The sequence below is a fragment of the Gobio gobio genome (genome assembly GCF_949357685.1).
Source record: "Gobio gobio genome assembly, chromosome: 2".
In the NCBI taxonomy this organism is placed as follows: domain Eukaryota; kingdom Metazoa; phylum Chordata; class Actinopteri; order Cypriniformes; family Gobionidae; genus Gobio; species Gobio gobio.
This window is the reverse complement of record NC_137098.1, coordinates 7,139,499-7,150,604: the sequence shown is the minus strand read 5'-3', so window position 1 is coordinate 7,150,604 and position 11,106 is coordinate 7,139,499. Positions and strand designations below refer to the sequence as shown.

The following is an 11,106-nucleotide window of genomic DNA, read 5'->3' as shown; positions in this document are numbered from 1 at the left end:
CACTTAACGTGAAGCATCTGCACACAGATTATATCATTACTAACTCCACTTTTTGAGCCATTTATGATTTGTATTTTTGTTTTACAGTATAGCTATTATTTTACCATTCATTATTACCCAAGACACATTATATTTTTGTGAAATGTTTTAGTTTCTACCTCCCAGCTCGTCTATAAAGTAAACTTATGTTAAAATCAGAATAAATCTTGCTTAAAAATCACATTTCAACTGATCTGGCATTCATCTGCACATTTTTTTTATTATAACAAATCATTGGTTTCCCTGAAACTGCAGTCATTAACCAAGATGTGTTTTTCTTTCATTTTAGAGTTTCACAAAAGCAACTATTACAAAAAGTGTCATACATTCACATTTCTGCCAGGACATCCGAGTGACTGTTTAAAATTAGAAATGTCATTCATTTTAATATCGTTGTGTCATGATCTGAGAGTATCATGTTTTCCCAAACATGTATTTGAGCATTTTAGTTCATAATCCATTCATTTTTATAACTTCAGTTAAAGGGATAGTTTACCCAAAATGAAAATCATCCCATAATTTACTCACCCTCAAGCCATCCTGGGTATGTATGACTTTCTTATTTCAGCCAAACACAATTGGAGTTAAAAAATATCATTGCTCTTCCAAGCTTTAAAATGGAAGTGAATGGGAGATGAGATTTTGAAGCCCCAAAAAGCTCATCCATCCATCATAAAAGTAGTCCATACGACTCCAGAAGTCCTTCTGAAGCAAAGCATTGCATTTGTGTAAGAAAAATAGCTATATTAAAACTTTATAAACTAAAATAACTAGCTTCTGGCAGACGGCCTACCCTACACAAGTCGACTTGCACCAACATAGTAACCCATGACGTGATGTTGGAGCTTAAACTTTGACGCTTCTCAAGCTCATCTTCTCTTATATCGAAATCCTCTGACATTTCTCTTCAAAAATTCTTGTTTTAGATCTCTAATTCGTGACTGGTGTTTTGTAGGCTACTCCTCTGTGCTTCCACGTTCGTCAATACGTTGTGCGCCAGCTCAAGGGTTACTCTTTCTCAGTAAATCGATTCATACGGCCGTCTGTCGGAAGCTAGTTAGTTTATAAGGTTTTAAATATGGATATTTTCTCTCACAAACCCATCGCTTCGCTTCAGAAGGCCTTTATTAACTCCCCAGAGTTATGTGGAGCAGTTATATGATGGATAGATGCACTTTTATGGACCTTAAAATCTCATCCCCCATTCACTGCCATTATAAAGCTATTATATATATATATATATTAATATATCTCCGATTTATTTGTGTGAAAGAAGAATGTCATACACACCTAGGATGGATTGAGTGAGTAAATCATTGGGTAATTTACATTTTTGGGTGAACTATCCCTTTAAGTGAATTGACTAACTTGTGCTGTCAAGTCCAAGGCTCTATTGTTTATCCAAAAAGGAAAAATGTCACTACCATCACATCCCATTATCATCACACAGAATATCCATATCATTACACATGCCAAAATCCAAAAGGACATGCTAATTTGAACAAAATCGCTCATGCGATTTCCAAAAGCACCACCAGAGAGCAACATCAAACAACATATTGCCATTCTGCTACGATTCATGACAAATAGTTTAAAATGTAGGCTACTGAAATTTATTTCATAGCTAGTTCCTGGTTGACAACTTAATATGTGACTCGACTTTAATTTCTGTCAGAGAAATCGATTACGTAGTTTGATGCCGCGGCGCTCAGGGATAAGCGCATAACGTCATCCCGAGCAGAGCACTGCGCATGCGCACGAGCGAGCGCCGAGGAGAACGGAGAACAGCTGTACCGGAGGCCACAATGCGACTGGCGCTCTGGGCTCCAGCCTTGATCCCCATCCGCAATGGCTGCGCAGAATGATCCGGAGAGCACGTACTATGCGCTCCTCTAGACCAGCAAACAGAAGAGCACAAGCGGAGCCGTCTCAAAATGAGCACCGGATTCAGCTCGAGCTCCTGCCGCTTCGCGGATTATTTCGTGAGCTGCGGTCTGGACACCGAGAGCGGCTTAGAACCAGACGAGCTGTCCGGTAAGACCCGAGGCGGTTGATTTCGACAGATTTGTGAGGTTTCACTGTGTATTTGCTTAAAGTTGTTAGTTATGCGATGTTAAGCGAGTAGATATTGTAACGACTGACAGTTACATCAATACGTTAGAATGGCAGTTGGGCAGACTGAGATTTATTATTATTATTATATTATATTCATAGACACTGGACTTTGGGGTGTTCTAGATAGGTGACATTACGAGAAACCCTTGATGTTACTTATTTAAAGCTTATTCACTTGAATTCAGTTAAACTCCAGCATCTGTTATGTCATAACAGCTCCTCCGTCCATATTCATAACGGAGATTGACATGTTTACCTCTGTTTTACAAGACTAAGAATGAGGATCAGTATCATAAACAATCTATACATTCGTTTATTTTAAGGTGTGTATGTGCTGTGTTCACTTATATTTGTGTTAGGTTTTATTTCTTCATAAACAGTTATTCTATTTCCAGCATTCATCAAAACAAGGTTGTATTATTATGTACTGGACTTTTGTAGTCTTCTAGATAGTTGACCTTACGAGAGAATTCTTAAAGCAAACCTGTTATTTGTACTTATTTTTTATTATTGGGAAACCTTGTTCAAATTAATTCGGTTAAACTCAAGCATCTGTCATTTCATAATAGCTCCACCGTCCATATTCTTTACGAACATAAAACATAAACCAAACAAAAACAGATTGACATTGTTTATTTTATTGAGGATCAGTATTATATATTCTGCAATATCTATATATTCAAGGTATTTATGTGCTGTGTTCATTTATATTTGCGTTGACTTCGTTTTGTTTCTTCATAAACAGTTCTTCCATTTCCAGCATTCATCAAAACAAGGTTGTATTCAGTATTCATACCCTATATTGCCGAAAGTTTTGGGATGTCTGCCTTTACATGCACATGAACTTTAATGACATCCCATTCTTAATCCGTCGGGTTTAATATGGAGTTGCAGCTATAACAGCTTCAACTCTTCTGGGAAGGCTTTCCGCAAGGTTTAGGAGTGTGTTTATGGGAATATTTGACCCTTCTTCTAGAAGCGCATGTGTGAGGTCAGGCACTGATGTTGGACGAGAAGGTCTGGCTCTCAGTCTCCGCTCTAATTCATCCCAAAGGTGTTCAATCGGGTTGAGGTCAGGTCTCTGTGCAGGCCAGTCAAGTTCCTCCACCCCAAACTCGCTCATCCATGTCTTTATGGAGCGACGTTTTGAGCACTGGTGCTCAGTCATGCTGGGACAGGAAGGGGCCGTCCCCAAACTGTTCCCACAAAGTTGGGGGCATGAAATTGTCCAAAATGTCTTGGTATGCTGAAGCATCAAGAGTTCCTTTCACTGGATCTAAGGGGCCAAGCCCAACCCCTGAAAAACATCCCCACACCATAATCCCCCCTTCACCAAACTTTACACTTGGCACAATGCAGTCAGGCAAGTCCCGTTCTCCTGGCAACCGCCAAACCCAGACTCGTCATCGGATTGCCAGACAGAGAAGCGTGATTGGTCACTCCAGAGAACACGTCTCCTCTGCTCTAGAGTCCAGTGGTGGCACGCTTTACCCCACTGCATCCCACGCTTTGCATTGCACTTGGTGATGTAAGGCTTGGATGAGCTGCTCGGACATGGAAACCCATTCCATGAAGCTCTACACACTGTTCTTGAGCTAATCTGAAGGCCACATGAAGTTTGGAGGTCTGTAGCTGTTGACTCTGCAGAAAGTTGGTGACTTCTGTGACCCTCAGCATGCGCTGACCCCACTCTGGGATTTTTTGTGGCCAACCACTTTGTTATTACACCACTAACCGTTGACCGTGGAATATTTAGTAGTGAGGAAATTTCCCGAATGGACTTATTGCACAGGTGGCAACCGATCACAGTACCCGGCTTGAGTTCACTGAGCTCCTGAGAGCGACCCATTCTCTCACAAATGTTTGTAGAAGCGTCTGCATGCCTAGTGCTTGATTTATACACATGTGGCCATGAAGTGATTGGAACACCTGAACTCAATGATTCGGAGGTGTGTCCCAATACTTTTGGCAATATAGTGTATACTATATAATACTTTTTTACAAGTGTACCGTGTTTTACAGTGAATCACACACACCATATTCTCATATTAACGTCTTCTTCATCTCGCACGTGAAGTCTTGTAGGGCGAGAGTGCAGAATCAGATTTCCTGTGGTTTTTCAGGCTTCCTCATCTTGCACTTTCTGTTGAGCTAGATCTCCACTGATGTAATCAGAACATCAGTTTCCTCTTAAATTTTCTTGGATCTTTGTGAAAAGGGTGTGCAGGTCCTCCATCAGTGTTTTGTTGCATCAGTGTCAGTGTGGGTGATCGTTGTGCCACTCAGTTGTTGTTTTTAATCATATGTAGTCAGTCACTGAATTTTGGTTTCCCCAGAAATTCAGTTTCTGCTGGCCAGGATTGGACCAGTGGTTTGGCGCCCTTACTAATTTTGGCCCCCCAAAAATGATATCCAAAATAAATGCATATTAGATTTCCCACAGACACATACAATTCAATACAATTTTAATTTGGATAAAATCTAATAAAATGCATAAAAGAAAATTATAAAAGTGAATAACATTTTGCTGTAACTAATCTGTGGCATATTTAGAGCCTGTTCTAACTGATGCTTCACAAATCCTTCTTTAGACCTACACTCTAAAAAAAAAAAGGTTCTATATTGCACCAAAAATGGTTCTTGGCTCGTAATCATAGGGGAACCTTTTTTAGTGCTATATAGCACCAATTTTGGTGCTTCAGTGGTTCTTCAGCGGTTCTTCAGAGGTTCTTCACCGGTTCTTCAGAGGTTCTTCAGTGGTTCTTCAGAGGTTCTTCAGAGGTTCTTCACCATTTCTTTGACTAAGGTGCTATATAGCACCTCTGAAGAACCACTGAAGAACCACTGAAGCACCAAAATTGGTGCTATATAGCACTAAAAAAGGTTCCCCTATGATTACGAGCCTTTTTTTTTAGAGTGTATAACTGGAGACCAATGTTGGGGAAAGTTACTTTGAAAAGTAATGCATTACAATATTCCGTTACTCCCTTAAAAAGTAACTAATTGAGTTACTTTTTAAGAAAAGTAGTGCGTTACGTTACTTTTGCGTTACTTTTTCTCACCGGGGCTGGGCTTGTTTTTGTAAAAAAGTTATATTTTTGTGCAACGGTAAAGACCTCTTCATACCAAAATTGAAATGATAAGCCCCAGGCTGAGGTAAAAATGCAAATTCACGCATGGACAGTAGAGGGCGCAGCTCTGGATAATGGTAGAATAGGACGCAGGAGAAAAAAGTTTTACCAATAAAAACAAAAAATCTAGTAATTTTCATCATCAAAGGTCAGCAGCAAGACATTGGTAAATTAAATATAAAGGTAGATTATGCATAAAAATAGTTGTTTTATTTAACATTTAATTATTGGAGGTTTGCGTAGTACTCTGATTTTGCATCTGACTGATTTTATTCATTTTGAGGAGTACAGAATCTTTATTGTGCAAGTGAGATAAATAAATTTAGTCTGGAACTACATTAACCATCATGTTCACACACACGCCTCTGCACTTATTTTTCTCAACATTGGGGCAGGAGAGCTGTCAGTCAAATTAATGTGAAAAAGTAACTTGGATATTTTGTTGTAAATTTGAAAAGTAATGCGTTACTTTACTAGTTACTTGGAAAAAGTAATATTATTACGTATCTCAAGTTACTTGTAATGCGTTACCCCCAACACTGCTGGAGACTATTAAAGTTCACATTTAAATAAGAAAATAATGTGAACAGGCAAAAAAAAATAAAATATATCCGGATTTGAGCAATAAATCAGAATTGAGGAGAACTAATGCTTGCAGCGTGAACGTAGACATAGTGATAATAAAGCTGCTCTGTCCCAAATTAGGAAAAAAGTCCCGAAACGCTCTCACACTGGCCATGGAACCATCCTTATCCTTATGTGCTTTTTGTTTAGAGAGCCTTATTGTACTGTGTGTATTGTGCAACTTTGAGTCATGGAGAAGCTTGCAATCATTCATGTCTGTTGAGGGTCGATGCATTGATGAGCAATAAACGATACATTTAGAGATGGTTGTAGTGCAACTGAGCCTGCAGTGAAAGTGACTGGTGTCCATCATGACGTTCCCCCGGGGAAAAGCGGGATCAGCGGAGCGTGTCCCACACAAGACCCTCAGGACAAAGAGAGGTCACTGAGATTCTCTGAGGAGGACAAAAACACACCCCGTTCCTAAAGCGGCATCCAATCGCATTGTTGTAGCAAGACTTGACTGATGAGTTGTGCTGGTGTTTTTATCTGTAAAAAAAAAGAAGAGATTTAGTTGTTTTAAAATGTTTCAAGATGCCACTATAGTTTAAAAGTTCACTCTCTTGAGTCTGCTGGCCTAGTTAGCTGGGGAACGAAACTGCTAACGTGCTGTTTTTAGAGGAAACGAGTCAGTCAAGATTCGTGCATTTGTAAGTGTGATCATGGTTGTTGGTGTGTGTGTGTGTGTGTGTGTGTGTGTGTGTATGTATGTATATATATATATATATATATATATATATATATATATATATATAAATATATACACAGACTGTCAAACCAAAAATGATTCAGGACACCATAGTTAATTTATGTAAAGATAGCGAAATAAAGCAAACTGACATATTATACCCAGTAATTCTTCATGCAGTGTATCACCAGTAAAATTGATAAACATTTGGGGGCAAAATGATTCAGACACTTTGAGCTGAGCATGTTTTGCTGAAGTGTCTTCTGTTTAATTGCTAATGCGCCCTTTGACACCACAGACTGAACAAAATGAAGCTTTGCTTGGTAATTGGTTGACCTAAATTGGTATTATCTAATTAAGAACAGCTGATTGGTTGATTGTACTCCATTACATTATTTTATATCAAAGTTATCGGACATTATCAAGATGAATTTGTTCTGACACAGTTCAACTCTGAGTTCTTGACATATTTTATTACCATTTTCTAAACTATAGCGAATAAACTGTCATAATGTGAGAAAATGTGAATAAATGTGTGTTTGACTGTATAGATAGACAGATAGATAGGCAGACAGACAGATAGATAGACAGACAGATAGATAGACAGACAGACAGACAGACAGACAGATAGATAGATAGATAGATAGATAGATAGATAGATAGATAGATAGATAGATAGATAGATAGATAGATAGATAGATAGATAGATAGATAGATTGATAGATAGACATATAGACAGACAGACAGACAGACAGACAGACAGATAGATAGATAGATAGATATACAGACAGACAGACAGACAGACTCAGATAGATAGATAGATAGATAGATAGATAGATAGATAGATAGATAGATAGATAGATAGATAGATAGATAGATAGATAGATAGATAGATAGATAGATAGATATACAGACAGACAGACAGACAGACTCAGATAGATAGATAGATAGATAGATAGATAGATAGATAGATAGATAGATAGATAGTAGGGGTGTAACGGTACACGTATTCGTACCGAACCGTTTCAGTACAGGGCTTTCGGGTTCGGTGTGTGTGTTTACCGAACGGTTCCGAATGCAATCTTTAACAGTTCACAGTCGGCTTGTTTTAAGCGCGGAACACACTTCATTCCTAGTTCCCACTCAAACATAATGAGTATTTAGTCCATTTTATCAGAAAATTCAAACGATAAATGCCGTTTTGACGCTCTTTAATGCGACGGCAGATCACTGTAGCATAGGCGCGTCAATTCAAGCGGCCGCGGCGCGCGCGCGAGAGAGAGGAATAAACATGAATTAATATCTTAAGGTATGTTGAGGATAACACTTAAAGGTCCTGTTCTTCATGATCCCATTTTCAAACTTTAGTTAGTGTGTAATGTTGCTGTTAGAGCATAAATAATACCTGTAAAATGATAAAGCTCAAAGTTCAATGCCAAGCTAGATATTTTATTTAACAGAAGTTCCCTTTCAAAGCCTACAGCGAACGGCTGGTTTGGACTACATCTCTGTACCTCCTGCTTTAATTACGTCAGTAGAGCAGTTTGTCGACTAACCTCCGCCCACAAGAATACACAAAAAAGGGGGCGTGGTCTTCTTGCTCTCCCACGTGGAGAAGAAGAGGAAGTGTTGAGTTTGTAGAGTGTTTGTCGCCATGTCGTTCAGACGCTGTTATTTTCATCCCGGAGTCAAATCACCTTTGTTTGGCCTTCAGGGACGCTGTAGTTTGAGTGCGTTCATCTCCCCGTTATGGTAAGAGGCGCGACCTTTCCGGGCAACGTGCGCTAAGCGTTGTCGAATCACAACACGGGAAACGCTGGCACAATCAGAACTCGTTACGTATTTCTGAAGGAGGGACTTCATAGAATAAGGAAATCATCAAGCCGTTTTTAGGACAGTGAAAACAGCAGTATACAGATCAGTAAATTGCTCCCCGGGCGCCACATCAATATGGCTGCCCACTGCTCTGGGTGTGTGTTCACAGAGTGTGTTAAATTGGATGGGTTAAATGCAGAGCACAAAGTCTGAGTATGGGTCACCATACTAGTGATCAGTCAGAGCGTCAAAACGGCATTTATCGTTAGAATTGCGTGATAAAACTGAATGTTTAATATGTTCATGTGGGAACTCGGATTGAAGTGTGTTCCGCGCGTAAAACAAGCCGACTGCTGACTCACATGCACCGCACCGGAATGAATACGTGTATCGTTACTAGTGTTAGACCGATATATCGGGCCGATATTTGCGGCACCATCTTCAAACTCTCTTGCTCTCTCTCCCTCGCGCATATTAATCAAAATCAATTGAGAATTGACACTATGGTAAAAGTTCGAGAGACTGAAAGTGGAGCATTGGGAGATTTTTTCCTGAATTACCGCTGGTGTTGCTCTACAAGAGATTAAGTTAAGTGCACCTACACTCTAAAAAATGCTGGGTTAAAAATAACCCAAGTTGGGTTGAAAATGGACTAACCCAGCAATTGGGTTGTTTCAACGCAGCGATTGGGTTGTTTTAAGCAAACATTTAACCCAACCGCTGGGTCAAAACAACCCAATTGCTGGGTTAGTCCATATTCAACCCAACTTGGGTTATTTTTAACCCAGATTTTTTTAGAGTGTAACCATTAAATGACTAGGTTGTAAATAGTTTTAAAATGAAGTATAGTACAGTCAGTGTGCACTTTATTATGCTGCTTGCTTGTTGATACTGTGTGCAATAGTGTAATTATTTAATTTATGCTTAAATATTTATTTTCAGAATTTATTTTCACCGCTGAACTCTTTTTTCTTGTTCTACATCACCTGTTTTTACTATTTGTTAAATATTGTTTTTTTTAGTTCAATAAATGTTCCTTTTTTAAATTGTAAATTTTAAATTATCATCATGATCATTGTGTCATTTTTATGATGTAAATTGAGGGAGCAGAAGCAGTATCGGCTCCAAATATCGGCTCAAGAAAATCGGCAGCCCGTATCGGTCATCGGCTAAGGCTGATGGGAAAAAAATCGGTATCGGCATCGGCACTAAAAAATCCATATTGGTCGATCCCTAATCGTTACACCCCTAAAAAACATTATTTTTTATTTTTAATTGTATTATTTGACATCTAGCTCTGTATTAAACATTGAGTATGTTCACACTGGCTGTGTTTATGTCGTGGCACATGTTTTTTGGGTTTTCAATGCGTAAAGATAATTTACTCTGCACACTTATGGTGTTGCACCTGATTGGACATGGTGTATAAAAGTGGTTGTATTTGTCATGATGCAGTGAGGGCAGAAGGAAGGTCTGTTTTTTGCCTCTAGTGGTGTGATCAGCTGCTTTGTCAGCACCATAGTTGCATTGTTTGCTGTGGTCGATTGTTTACTGAATTTTGTCTTTTCAAGCATGCAGAAAATACATTCAATGCCTTTAAGCTGCTTATGCCTTCCGTATCAGTCTGTTTTCTCAGTTCTTGTTTACATCTTAAGGGATATCTGCATCACATGACCAGAGCTTAAAGGGATAGTTCACGCAAAAATGAAAATGCTGTCATCTTTTACTCACACTCCTGTCGTTCGTGACTTTCTTTCTTTCTGGGGAACACAAAAGAAGATATTTTGAAATGTGTTGATAACCAAACATCTTTTTTGTTCCTCAGAAGAAATTTGAATTATCCCTTTAATCCCTTTAAGTTTTGTCGAACCGTTGTTATTTTAGCTGTAGAGCATTTGTCTTTTTCCATCAGTTGTAATTGATTCTGATATAGACTTTTGAGAAAAGTGCTCCACATGAGCGTCCCGTGACCCTTTCCATTGGCTGTGCATTGCTGAAGAGTTAGCATATCTCTTGGCTAGGATACAGAAAATAAGAGCCATTGTCATTCCTTGCATTTCTCTGTTGGGCCAGACGGTTGGGCCTGATTTAGCAGTAATGAGAAACATCCATTAGACCGTTGAAAGTGGGTCACCGTTGCACTCGAGCACATTTAAGAGCACCTACATTTTTTTTTCAGTGAACGTCTGATATGCTGCCCTCCTTAAATATGTGGTTAAATGAGGATAAAACTGAATAAATATTTATCTTGGGTAGAAAAAAAAACCTCAGTGTATATCTTTAACAGTCAGTCAGGAATGAAGCTGAAATACGGAAAACTTGCTTCATTTTGAGACGATTTGCAGTTCATTAAGTGAGTCGGATTATGATCCAGTAACTGCTCCAATGGATTCAGTGAATTCATTCAATAAAGGATTTGTCAGACTAAATAAAACTGGTAATTGCCCTATTTTAATGATTTTAAGCGCATGGCACAGGTGCACTTAGAGCATGTCCGAACCTTTAACTAGTTTAACGATGCAAAAAAATGGTTGGTGCGCCAGGCACATGATCTAAAAGGGTTGTCCCTAGTCTTTTAATGAGTTGTGGGTGTGTTTTGGGCATAACGTGCAATAAACCAATCAGAGTCTCATCTCCCATTCCCTTTAAAAGCCAGTTGCGCTCACACCATGGCGGATTCGCTATTTACATGGT

At 39.0% G+C, this 11,106-nt stretch overlaps 1 protein-coding gene across 5 annotated transcripts in view; it reads left to right on the top strand.

The window, feature by feature from the left end:
- The first annotated feature begins 1,792 nt into the window (after positions 1 to 1,792).
- Positions 1,793 to 11,106, top strand: part of dennd5a (DENN/MADD domain containing 5A) — a 94,502-nt gene continuing 85,188 nt past the window's right edge. For 2 of the 5 annotated variants that reach the window (XM_079801449.1, XM_079801447.1), the window contains exon 1: positions 1,836 to 2,073. In XM_079801449.1, coding sequence (XP_079657575.1) covers positions 1,974 to 2,073 — 100 coding nt within the window. In that variant the 5' untranslated portion in view covers positions 1,836 to 1,973. Of the gene's footprint in view, positions 2,074 to 11,106 lie in introns of all 5 variants that reach the window. The other 3 variants (XM_079801451.1, XM_079801450.1, XM_079801448.1) reach the window with 3 other exon arrangements.